Genomic DNA, 13,953 nt, shown 5'->3' with positions numbered 1-13,953 from the left:
AAAGTCTTATCTCCTTCACTTGGGGCTCTACTAGTTTTCTGGAGGCCTTCCAGAACTTGGTTTCAGTGTTCTCCACAGGACAGCCTACCACCACTCTGTCTTCCTTAGTTCTGCCCGACTGCCTTCTCTGGCTTCTGAATCTCCTCAGCTTCCAAAGATTTGTGCTTGAGCCTCCACCACAACAAAGGTAGACAAAGGAATGAATCTGTCTTGGCCTCAGAAAGCTTCTAGTGCACTTGTCCTTTCTGGCCCTGAGAACTCCTCATTATTTGTTGTAGGAGTAAATCAATGCTAAACTAGATTTAACCACTGTCTCCTCAATTCCACTTACTTAGCACCTTGTTTCAAGTTCTGGCCCATAACAGATCATATAAGCAATTTTTTCAAAATGTTTCGGAGAAACTGTCTTTTATGGTCTTTGTTCCCTGACTTAGAGGATAAGACATTCCCTTCCTCCACATCTATACACATCCAGGAAGCTTGGAAAAAAGAAGAGGATTATCATACACATCCTACTCCCTTCTTTTCTTTTTTTTATGCTCTCTACTGATTTCATCAATTCTGATAGATATAACTCCCACATCTACTTATCCAGTCCTTATCTTCTTCCTGAGCTATATTCTTGAATCTCCAAGTACTTGGTGAGCTCTCTCTATGTTCCATAGACTCAGCATGTACAAACTGAATTCAGTCTTTTCCCCCTAAACCCATTTCTCTTCCTGACTTCTCTTTTTCAGCCAAGGGTACCACCACTGTGTACTTTTATACACAATAAGCCCTTAATGTTTATTATAAAGAGCTTTTTCATTCATTCATTTAGAAGCTAAAAATCATTATTAACTTTTTGTTTTCTCACTCTTCCCTTTCTCCATATCCAATCAGTTGCTAATCTTTGTGGATTTAACTTCCATACCATCTTGTACATCTATTCCCTTTTCTCTATTCTTATCACAGCTACCTTTATTCATGGCTTTCATCATCTTTTACCTGTTTTTTTTTCAGTACCCTTCTAATTGGTCTTTTGGTATCACAAATTCTTCCTTCCTGTAACCCATCCTTTATACAGATGCCATACTGATTACCCTAAAGCACCAGTTTTGCTAACGAAGTTAAATTAGCAAGCTTTGTTTAGTGTGTATTATTTGCCAGGCACTATGCTAAGTGCTGGGGAATACATGTACAAGCAGAAGGAAAAATAGGCCTATATCTCAAGCAGCTTACAAGAAAAAGTAGTCAAGGACTGGAGTGATTTCCAGAGTTGGAGTGTCTGCTATGGCAAAGTAGACAGTGTTAGTAGACAATGTGGACATTGGGACAAAGTACTTAAGTGTAAGAAGAGTCCAGAGATGCAGTGAACATCATATGATCTTCCAGGATAAAAAGACAAAGTCAGGGGAGAGTCAAGAGGGCAGCCTGAAAAATAATGAAATTGCAATAAAAAAAAGTTTTAGTGTCTCCCTGCTACAGACATTCTTAACCTGGAATCTGTGATATAGATAAGCAAAAAATTACATCTTTATTTTCAGTATTAAAAAATGTATTTAATATAACTTACTCCTGAGGTCTTTTTCCTACTATGTATCAGACAAAGTAACACTTCACAGCATGTTGTAGAAATTTCATAGCATCATTTTCATAACCAAGAATTCTATATATTTTTTCAGCTTTGGTCTAGGAAGAAACTCATTCTATTTTTTAAAAAATTGAGGAGTATTTTGTTATTCCAATTAAAAAGATAGTTTTCAGCATTCATTTTTGTAAAATTTTGAGTTCCAAATTTTTTCTCCCTCTACTTCCTCACTCTTCAAGACAATAAGCAATCTGATGTAATACAATGTACTACATGTACAATTATTTTAAACATATTTCCATATTAGAACAAAAGAGAAAAATCACAAGAAAGAAAAAACCAATCAGAAAAAAAGGTGAAAATAGTGTGCTTTGATCCAGACTCCATAGTTCTTTCTCTTGATGTGGATGGCATTTTCTATCCGAAGTCCATTGGAATTGTCTTGGATCATGTCATTGCTGAGAAGAGTTAAGTCTATCATGTTGATCACCACATAATCTTACTGTGTACAATGTTCTCCTGGTTCTGCTCACTTCAATCAGCATCAATTCATGTAAGTCTTTCCAGGCTTTTCTGAAATTGGCCTACTCATCTTTTATAGAGTAATAATGTTCCATTACATTCATATAAGTTATTTAGCTATTTCTCAAATGATGGGTATTCTACTCAATTTCCAATTCCTTGCCACAATAAAAAGGGCTGCTACAAACATTTTTGCACATGTGGGTCCTTTCCCATCTTTTATGATCTCTGGGATATAGATTCAGTGATACTTATCTTATTTTAATTTTTATTAATACAGTTTAACTTGACCTTCCTCTTCCCCTCTCCCCTGAATTTACTTTTGTCTTCTTTTTTTGGGCATTGCTGTAGGATGTTGGGAAGTTTGGCATCCATCATTCCTGAGAGAAAGAATGCTCATCACAGTATTCGGCAGAGCCTTGATTCACATGATAATGTAGAAGTAGAAGCTGCTGTGTTTGCTGCTGCTAATTTCTCTGCACAATCCAAGTAAGAGCATACTTTTAACTTCTAGATTCCCAAGTATATAAATTTCAAGAAGTGACCACTTAATTTTGCCCAGCATCTAGTAAATGATCAGTGCATTGTTTTGCTCTTGGGACTATAAAAGAACAATAAAATGTGATCTTACTAGCGTATATGCTCTAGTTAGTGAGAAAAGATTAACATGCACAATGAATTAAAGGCATAATTCAGTGCAGTAGACAGAGGGCTAGAAGGATGTCATGAAAAATTCAGAGCTTCTTCCCATCAAGGCGATAACCTTTCTTCAGTAAATATTAATTCTTTGTTCCTTTTATTTTATTTTATTTAAAATAAATTTTATTGATTTTATTTACCACTTAAAGATACTTCTAAGTATCTATATTAAAGTAAATATAAAGCCTAATTATGTTAAGAAACTGATGGTTTATATTTATACCTTTTTTTTCCATTTTACTGAGGAAGCCTCAAATACTGAAAGCATTAATCATTTATAAAGTGTTTTGCATGTATTATTTCATTTGTTCTTTATAATAATTCTGTGAAGTAGTTGCTGTTTTGCTATTTTTATAGATGATGATAGTTTAGTATGCATATAAGGTGGGACCGAGTCCTTTCCCTTAAATTTTTGGATCTGTCATAGTCTAATTTGTGTTTTAGCTACTTATTATATATTTTATTATCTCTATTAGATTGTAAACTTTTTTTTTAATCCCTTGTACCTAGCACTCTTGCTTACACAATATAGATACTTGATAAATGTTTTTTGAATTAAATTACTAGTGAAAGTGTAAATTCTATGATAAGAATGAAGATCATTTTATTAAAGAACTAGTACTAAAAGATAGTGTCGGGTAGTGTGGAAAGAGTACCGAATTTAAATTTAAAGACCTTTCGTTGGTGGAAGCCTCTTCCATCTGCTTGTTATTTAGATGACCTAGGACTAAACACTTAGTCTCTCCCAGGCTTTTGTTTTCCAATAAAGGAGAGGGTTGCACTAGATAATTTGTTAACTCCTTTCAAGTTCTGTGGTGCTAGTCTACATATTATAGGCTTGAAAACTCTTGCTTACTATCATAGTAGATTTATTAAGGTTAGCTTTGGGGGATAGGAGAATAGATGGATGTTCTATTTTAGAAATCCCCAGATCTTTTGGGTGATCTTAGAAGTCATTTCTTTTCAGATCTTTAAAAACTTTAGTGAATTTAACTAAAGATGTCTTTAAACATCTATTTCTCTTTCCATAGGGATTTTGCTGCAGGAATCTGTAACAAAATAAGTGAAATGATTCAAGGTATGTAAGTTCCACTTGGTAAGAAACAATTGAGTTTTTCTTTATATTCACTTTATGCACTATTGAATTAATTAGGATGGTTTAATTGTATTATAATTGTGTCACATATATGCATGCACTTGACTAAAGAGAGAAAAAATGATTCAAATAGCATTGACAGTTCTTTGCACCCATTCACTCTGTGTGCACATGCTTCAGAGCAAGTGTGAGATAGGAGATAATAGCATTTATGTAGCACTTTTTATAGGTTTTAAATCATTTGAAATGTGAATCTTCTGTTTCCTCAGTAGGTACCTTTTATAGGATGAACATCTCATCCCATTGAGCATAATTATACAATAATCTCTTGAACATACCTACTGACTTTCTATTTATGATGATAGAACCAATGAGAAGGGACAACTTTATTTGGTCTACTTAGCTTTCTTGGTAAGCTAGAAAGCCTCCATTGTATTTTCTTTTGTCTTCTTTATAATCTCATTTGTTTTATGGTTAATAAGAAAAAGGAACAATTATGTGATGGTAGGGATCACCCTCTAATATAATCACATTTATGTTCCAAGCCCTTTCAAGATATTTTTTTCTCCTCATAATTGTTTTTTCCTGTTTGAGTCAAAGTCCTTACTATTGCCTGTTTCTAATTAGTAGCTTCACTGGGTATAGTGAGAATATGGAAAATAAAATTTATGTTCAGTTATTTCCATCTCAGATCAATTTGCTTTTTTGATATGGGCTATCTTTTTTTTAAAAGACTCTGGAATCTCTCCACTTACAAATGTTAAAGATACTATATTATGTATTATGGGTGATTAAAGGAATTTTCGAGGATAATTTTAACTATTGGTGATTTTACATTGATTTTAGAATCTTATTCTAATATAAGCTATAACCCCTTAGTATATGCTTTTAAATTGTCATTGATAATAAAAATACATGCTTGCTTTGTGTCAACCATGAAAAAAGAAACACCTTTTTTTTCATATTTGGGAGGTGACCCATGGCCATAATTTTCTAGACCTTGAATTGTGTCTATATTCAGTACAAGTAGAGCTTATCTTCCTTTAGACCCATGATAACTTTGTATTTGCTTCAAGGAAAACATTTTAAGGCCATTGGGAATGTCTTGTTCTTTGTCCATGAACAATGTTGCTTAGAAGCAAGAGTTGAGAAGATAAGGAAGCACATAGGATGATTTTATTATTATTTCATTAAAGAAAAAATATATGTATACACACACACAAAGACATGCACACATACGCATTTATGGCTTTATACGTGGTTTTTTTTATGTTATATTAATGTCAGAAATTGTTGATTCCAAAGGCCTTTTTCACTTCTCATCCTTGTCCTTTCCAAAGCATTTGAAACTATTGATCATGTTCTCCTGATAGATACTCTTTCCTCTTTGAGTTTATTTTTGTAATATGTTTTCTTCCTGCTTATTTTTGTCCACTACTAGAGGCAGCTAGTTGGTACAGTGCATGGGTTACTGGGCCTAGAATCAGGAAGATCATCATTCAAATCCTTCCTTAATTTAATAGCTGCATGACACTGAGCAAGTAACATGACTTAGATCTGTTTCAGTTTCCTCATCCATAAAGTAGGGGTAACAATAGCACCTATCCTCCCCCGGAGTTGTCTTGAGAATAAATGGGATCACTTTATATATAAATACAGTTAACACTTTGAAGCACTGACCTGGGTTTTCTTCTCTTTAATTCTTCATCTGGATGAACTCTGTGGCTGGAATGCAGTCCTCTTTACTTCTAGCTCTTCAGAACCCCCAGCTTTTACCCCTTAGCTTATATGACATATCTACATGAAGCACTTCCTGATCCTTCCCCTTTACCCCTGAAATTACTGCCTAGATATGTGTGTGTGTGTGTGTGTGCATGCATATGTTTATAATACATAAACATAAAAATATGTAATATGGGCTATATTGTATGCACACCATATTCACTTAGATGTGTGCATATTAGTTCCTGAGATTCAGTGTAAGAACCTCATATAGAAAAAAAACTATTTTGGTTTTGTCTTTGTGTCCCCAATGCTTAACATTGTACTGTTTGGCACAGTATACTCTTTTGAAATGCTTGTTGGCTATATGATTGATAGAAGTATATTTGAAGCCATAAACTAACACTTTAAAGACTGGGAAAATGCTTATAAATAAGCTTTATTAAGACAGAGATAACTACTCTCCTCTCTTTACTATAGGAAGGAAATATGCATTTATTAAGTGCCTACTCTGTGCCAGATGCTTTGTAATATCTCATTTATTCATCACAACCACCTTGTATTGTAAGTGTTATTCCCACTTTACAATTGAGGGAACTGAAACAAACTAATGACTTGCCTAGCAACTAGTAAATGTCTGAGATTGAAATTGAACTCGAGTCCTTACTCCAAGCCTAATGCTCTATTCAGTGTATTACCTAGTAACCCTCAAGATTTCTAACAGGTTTATAATTACTCACCATTAGTCATGAGAAAAATCAAATAAAAGGAATAAGCTTTGACATTAAAGTAGTTTAAAAGTATCTCGGTTTACAGTACTCAAAATCGAATCCATAGAAAACTTAAGGCACTAATAAATAAAAACAATGTAGGTAATAAATAATTTAAGTAGCAAGATATAAGATAAAACCTCACAAATATTTATTTCTGTAGATCAGTGTCAAGAATAAAAAAAAGTATAGCTTTTTAGCCTCTATATTTATATATATAGCCTCTATAGTAGCAGGATATTTTAGCAATGATTTATAAAACATCTGAGATGTATAAATATAAAACTTCAAAATGGTTCTGCCAGAAATGAAGAAAGAACTGAACATACAGACATCTGTGCATATTAATATAGAACAAATATGTAAAGGCCAATACTTCACACACTAACTTACTGATTTAATGCTATACATGGCATTACATAAAATAAGATTATTTTATAAATTTATGAAGTCAAAATTTACTTTAAAATATTATCAAGAACTATGACAAAACAGGAGGAGCAATGGGAAGAAATGTAAGCTAGCACTACTAAATATGTAAGCTAGCACTACTAAATACTAAATAAGCTAGCACAAAACAATTTTTAAAACTATGGTACTGAAAAAAAAAAGTAGATCAGTAGACTAGAAAAGAGACCCTTGAAATAGAATACAATTAATAAAAAAGATTTGTATATGATAAACATTTTTTAAAATATTGATCATTTTTCTGTTGTCTTTCTCTTTGTGACCTCATTTGAAGTTTTCTTGGCAAAGAGACTGGAGTAGCTTGTCATTGCTCATTGGACAGAGAGAAACTAAGGCAGAGTGGGTTGAATGACTTGCCCGGGATCACAGTTAGTTTCTGAGGCTAAATTTGAATTTAGGAAGATGAGTCTTCCTGACTCCAGGTCTGGTACTCTATCTGGTGATCCTTTCTGCCTTTCTAAAAACTATTAGGGATTGAATATTCAGTTAAAACTCTGAAAACTGTGTAGTTCTTATAGCAGTTAGGTGGATTTGTATCCCTAACCAGAACCATATTCACAGGCTTCAACTTAAAAAAAAAAAAAAAATCATAAAGCAAGAGGCATCAAAAACTAGCTGGTATTGATTAAAAATTAGAAACCAAAGAATTGAGTAATCCAGTGTTTGATAAAGGGAAAACATAAATTACATAGGAAAAAACTCCTAATTTGAAAAAAATTGCTGGAAAAATTAGAAAACCATCTGGCAGAAATTATACTACCTCCCACAATACATTCTAAATGAATATATAATTTTAATAAGCTCATACTAGAAAAAAATTAAAAACATCACATACCTGTCATAACTATAGGTAGTAGGGAATTTTATTTTTAGCCAAACAATGAATATAAGCAATTACAGAATATAAAATAGATAACTTTGATAACTTAAAACTGAAAAGCTGCATAGACATTAGTGTATCTAGGATAAGAAGGAAAGTGGTCAAATGGAGAAAAAAAGTCTTTATCACATTTCTCTGATAAGAATTTGGTATCCAAGATATGTAACTGACATGAATACACATGCACATTTGCATGTATATATGCATGTATACACATACATGGTCAAATGATATGAATAGTTTTCAAAAGAATTGCAAGGTGTTCGTTAATCACATGAGAACAATGTTCCACATCACTAATAGTAAGAAAAATGCATGTCAGAACACTGACATTTTACTTTAATTATACTTTTTACTTTTACTTTATCTTACCAATTAACAAAAATGACAAATTGGCAATAGTTGGTGAAAAGCACATTAATATATTTTTATGGAGTTAAGTGGTCCAAATATGTTGGAAAGAAGTTTGGGATTATGTTAATAAAGTGACTAAAATGTCCAAACCCTTTGAGCCAGAGACTATTGCTAGGTTTATAACCCAACAAAGTCATCAGTAAGAAAAGAGTTCCCATGTACTTCAAAATATTTATAACAGCACTTTTGGTGGCAATTACTAAAAAGTAGATGTGCATCTACACATGCATCAGTTGGAAAAAAGCTAAATAAAAATTGTTGTACATTAACGTGATGGAATATAACTGCTTTAAGAAATAATGTTTGTGATGCAAAGAAGCATGGACAAATCTATAGGCACTGATGCCAAGTGAAGTAAACAAAGCCAAGAAAACAATGTACATAGTTGGCTAAAATAATGTAAATGGAAACTACACTGAAAAAATAAAAGTAAATATAAATATCAAGTAGGACACAGAAAAAGAAAAAGGAGAAGATACTCCCAACCTACTCCTTTGGGGAGAATGGAAGAAATAAGCCAAGTGACACACATTAGACATGTTTTTAAACTTTTTCAATGTATCAGTTAGTTATGCTGACTTTTTTTCTCATTGAAAGTACTATTATTCATATGGGATGGTTCTTGGGGAGGAAGAGGGAGAAGGTTACATGAGATACTAAGGTAAGATAATAAAGAAAATGTTACACTTTTTTTAAAGATAAAAAGGAAAAAACGTCACATGGGATAGACTTACAAAGGAATGTAGAAGAAAAGCCTTTTCTTGTTTGTTTTTTTGGTTTTGTTTGGACTTTTTTTTAACCCCTTTATTTCCTTTGTTTATTTAACTGTTTAATGATATATGTACTACTTGGGACAAGCAATAATTTTGGTTATCTGGGAGCTATTAACATTTCCTTTTGCATCTAGGTTTAGCCACACCAGTAGACTTGAAACTGAAATTGATCCCCATATTGCAACACATGCATCATGATGCAAGCCTGGCTTCTAGTGCTCGGCAACTCCTACAGCAGCTGGTCACATCCTATCCTTCTACCAACATGGTTATTGTTACACTGCACACTTTTACCCTGCTTGCTGCTTCATCTTTGGTTGATACTCCGAAGCAGGTAATTTTAATTTTCTTTATTAAACAAGTCATCTTCAAGCCCTTAAAATTATAAATTTGTTGTTCACACCTCATAAATACAATAAAAATAGGCTTTTCAATTTTTATGACTTTTTTTTTAAGCTATATTCGCTAGTAGATGGTAGTTAAACTCCATATATTTGCTTTTTTACTTCACTGTGATTTCTATACCAATATTTGTAAATCCTTAAGATGAAACAAGTAGTAGTTTCTCATCTGGTCATTTGAAAGCCATTCATTACCAGTTGAAGTATCTTTATTTCTCTAATAACTATAAGCAAGTCATCTTATAGATCTTTAATCTAGCAGTTTTGTGTCTGTTATGGGAAAGTTAAAAAGTTTAAATAAGATTCTTAATTTGGTTAAAACCTATAATTTGGGAGGCTCTACAAATAGAAATATCTAAATTGCAGATATATTACTGTAATGTTCTCTTCGGTTTGGTTTTCTTGGGGTCTCTGGAAGCAGCCTTCTTTTCAGTTCAGTAGTCACCACAAGTACAGCCCGGATTAAAGTCCAAGTACTTTATTATCTCTTTCAAAGCCTTGTCTCCTTTCCTGGGGCCAGGTTAGCTATCTCTCTCTCCTTGGTTCCGGGAACTTGAGCTCCTGCCGCCAGTCCTTTGTCTTCTCTGCCTCTGCCAGCTTCTCGAATGAATCCTGGTTAAGGCTCCTAGCTTAAAGCTCTACACTGAGTATAAACCAATCCTATTATCACTAGGAAATCATTATTTGTTATGAGATTAAATCAGTGCTAAACTAGATTTAACTATTGTCTCCTCAATTCCACTTAGTACCTTGTAAACATCCTTTGTTTCAAGTTCAGAGTTCTGGCCCATGACACATTACCTAGGCCTTTAACTTTATGTGGCCAGGTTTTTTGTTGTTGTTTTGTTTTGTTTTTAATTTTTCATTAAAGCTTTTTATTTTCAAAACATATGCATATGACCAGTTTTAATACTGCCTTTGTAGTCATTCACTACCTCAAGGGATTTTCCTATCCCACTATTTCTTCCAAATTGTAACTTAAGTTTCTGGGACCGTGGGTTAGGTCTGTGTTAGGGTACTCTACTCTCCCTGTCACTTGTCTTCTTTTCTTCCCTGTCAACTATACATATACCTGTCTCTTGCCTTTTCCTTTAATATTCAACTCTTATAGCTCAGTTATGTTTCTCATACAAGCAACTCCATTTTTAACAACTTCCTCCTCCTTTTCTATTTAACTTTTGCCTGCTACTTAATAGAAATTTCTCTGCTGCCCCAATTTTCATTTTATCTTATATTATTCCATTTGTAAGCCAGAAGATAGTTCTAATTGTGACTGATAAGGGAGCAGTCTGAATACTAGTAAATTATTACTATTCATTTTGTCTTACTATTCCTTATCAGTTATTAAAATTTGTATAACTTCATGTTGTCCTTAAAAACATGTATTATAATTACAAGCTTAGGGTTTTTCTGCATTAATTACATATTAAGCTAGTAACTTCCTTTTGTGAGAGTTACCTTAAGTCCCTTGCTGAAAGTTAGAAAGCCCTAGTCTCATCAGAAACATTTACAAGCCAACCTTTTAAATGTGAATTTAAATTGGTTTTTATTATCTTCAGTTTTAAAGAGAAATTCAGTCTCCAAATTCCTGGTTGAAAGGAAACATCTGCATTCCACATCTATTTCTTGAACTCTTAACAATGTCCAGAAATCCCCTTTAAATTCTTTGGGTTTCCATTTACTTCCTTATCTACCTCTTAATTAAAGCTGCTTTTTCTCATTTACTAGCATTCAGAAATTTTTTAAAAGCTGTTTTGTTCAATTTTATTTTCCATTTGACTAATTAGTATAGCAAATTTGTGTTTGTGTTTCACAGCAAACATACACTGTTAAATCTATATCATGAATTAAATAGATGTGTTTGCATAACCATGGCACTTAATTACCATTTACAATGAGATTTCTGTGGGAACTTAGCTAATTATTTGGACAATTAAATAAATTTTTAGGATAACTTTCAGGCATACTTCATTTTATTGTACTTTGCTTTATTGTACTTCACAAATACTAGTTTTTTTTTTTTGTTGTTTTTTCCAAATTTAAGGTTTGTGCAACCCTATGTCAAATAAATCTGTTGATGCCATTTTTTCAACAGTATGTTCTCATATCATGTCTCTTTTGTGTTTTGGTAATTCTCAAAATAGTTTAGACTTTTTCATTGTTGTTATATCTGTTATGGTGATCTGTGATGTTGTGTAATTGTTATGGTGTGCTACCAACCCCACCCTTATAAGATGATGAATTTAATAAATTTTGTGCATGTTTTGACCACTTTACTGCCTGACTGTTCCCTTTTCTCTCTCCCTCCCTCTCCTTGGGCCTCCCTATTCCCTGAAACAGAATAATATTGAAATTAGGCCAGTTAATAACTTCACAGTGGCTTCTAAGTGTTCAAGCAAAAAGGAAGAGTTAGCTAGTGTGGCAGACTTCTTTGTTGTCTTATTTGACAATTTCTATTGCCCCAGCTATCCCCAGCCTTCAGCAGCCATTGTCTTGATCAGTCATCAACCATCAACAATGAGGCAAGATCTTCCACCATAAAAAGATTATGAATTGCTAAAGGCTCAGGTGATGATTAGCATTTTTTAAGTCAAATTTTTTTTAGTTAAGATATTTACATTTTTTTTAAGACACAAAACTATTGCACTCTCAGTAGGCTACAGTGTAATATAAACATAACTTTTATATGCACTTGGAAGACAAACAATTTATGTGGGTTTGTTTTATTGTGATAGTTGTTTTATCGTGGTGATCTAGAACTAAAACCTCAATATTTCTGAGATATGGTTGTATTTATAAATTGAATGAAATCTCTTATTATAGCCTTGAATGTAAAAAAAAAAAAAAAAACACAAAATGTTTTATTAAAAGATGTCTTGGTAATTTATAAATTATGCCTTCAGTTCCCAAATAAAATTTTTAAACCCTAATTTGTGTAACATTATTTCCTTTGTAGATTCAACTCTTATTACAATACTTGAAGAATGATCCTAGGAAAGCAGTAAAGAGACTTGCTATTCAGGACTTGAAGTTACTTGCAAATAAAACACCACATACATGGAGCAAAGAGAACATTCAGGTATGTAGACTTTTAATTATCTATGTTGGAAGAACTGAATGATGTTTTAAATGTGATTTTAAATGTGGTCGGGGCCTCAATTTTGTTATTTTTGTTTCTTTTTCATCTAATACAATCTCAGTGATCAATATTTGGGATAAAGATTGATAACATAATAGACCTAAAATCATACTTTTTGTTGAGTATTAAACTATATGTTCCTAGGGTTCAAAATCTTAAAAAAAAATACTTGGTTTTATAGCACCACATCACCAATGCTAAGTCCCTCTTCCCAGTCTCCATTCTACTCTTAACCACTTACCAGTGATATAAAGCTGTCTATTTTCCTACAACTTCTTGCTGAAGTTTGCCTTTCATATTTTCTCTAGTGTTACATAGTAGCAATTTTTTTCTTAATCCTTTCCTTCTTAATGAAATTGGGGGAAATGTAGTTATTAATGTTTTTCCATCCCCACCTAAGAGGTATTTATTTCTTTTTTCATGAAGAGATGTTCTTGGAATTTTCTATTGCTTTTTAATAATACTAAACTTACTTGAAAGTTTTGTTTGAAATCTTTTACTTGAAAGTTTTGTTTGAAATCTTAATCACATTCTTTATTTTTAGATTTTCATATTTTATGAGATTGTAGACCTGTTTACCCCATTGAAAATTGTATATTCATCATGAAGAATACTGAAATTTAATTAATCAAATATAATTACTCAGTTTTGCTTTTTTCAAATTCAAAGGGAATTGACTTTTATATTTCATGGTCAAAATTTTCATCCTCATGCCAATAGCTTTGAGCATCCTGTCCTTATTTTGGACTAATTGTAGAGCAGATTCAAAGTCCTAAAAATGCAATAAACACACATTAAAGATAAAAACTGGTTAAAAATCAGTTACTAAATCAAAAATTAAAAGAAACAAGTTAAAGAATTAAAACTTTCAATCAATATTCAGTTTTTCCTGGAAAATCATCACATCTAGGAAAGTATTCCATAGAGGTGAAATAAGGTTCAGGTTTTGACATGAACTTCTCCTAGGCTTCTCTCTTAATACTTCAAGCATCAGAGAAACAAAAATCACTCTTTCCTCATAAGGACCAGTCCAAACTGAATAAAAGAGGATTTCCTTTTATAGCAATCCTTAAACTCAAAAGAGCAGAACTATCATTAAAAAATTGTTTTTTATGAAAAACTTTTTGTCTTTATATCACATAAGCTTATTTAAACTATGCTATTCTCCCTCCCACTCCTTGAGATAGAGCTATGCTTTATAACAGACTTTTAAAAAATAAAAAAGGGAAGAGAGAAAATTCATCACACTGATCAATACATTGAAAAAAAATCTCTATTCTTTTTATCTAAGTATCTCCATTTTGCATCTAGGAGTCCAATGTACCCAATTATTACTTAGGAAGTAGTAGAGTTAGAATAATACTCAGCTATTTTTGTTCAGTCTTTTAGGTTCTATCTTTCAGCTTAATATGACTATAAAAGGTCTTTTTAGGGAGATACAGATACTATAAAGAAAAAAATTACTCAGATTTAAATAGTGCTTGAAGATTGAAAAAGTG

General features: G+C 32.5%; 1 protein-coding gene across 1 annotated transcript in view; it reads left to right on the top strand.

The window, feature by feature from the left end:
- Window positions 1-13,953, top strand: part of INTS7 (integrator complex subunit 7) — a 67,493-nt gene that overhangs the window by 9,610 nt on the left and 43,930 nt on the right. The window contains exons 4-7 of the mRNA XM_003767682.4: window positions 2,444-2,581; window positions 3,823-3,869; window positions 9,049-9,248; window positions 12,272-12,394. Coding sequence (XP_003767730.1) covers window positions 2,444-2,581; window positions 3,823-3,869; window positions 9,049-9,248; window positions 12,272-12,394 — 508 coding nt within the window. The remainder of the gene's footprint in view (window positions 1-2,443; window positions 2,582-3,822; window positions 3,870-9,048; window positions 9,249-12,271; window positions 12,395-13,953) is intronic.

The sequence above is a fragment of the Sarcophilus harrisii genome, chromosome 4, assembly GCF_902635505.1.
Source record: "Sarcophilus harrisii chromosome 4, mSarHar1.11, whole genome shotgun sequence".
Taxonomy (NCBI): domain Eukaryota; kingdom Metazoa; phylum Chordata; class Mammalia; order Dasyuromorphia; family Dasyuridae; genus Sarcophilus; species Sarcophilus harrisii.
Note: the sequence above shows the minus strand (reverse complement) of the source record. Positions and strands in the feature narration are given on the sequence as shown.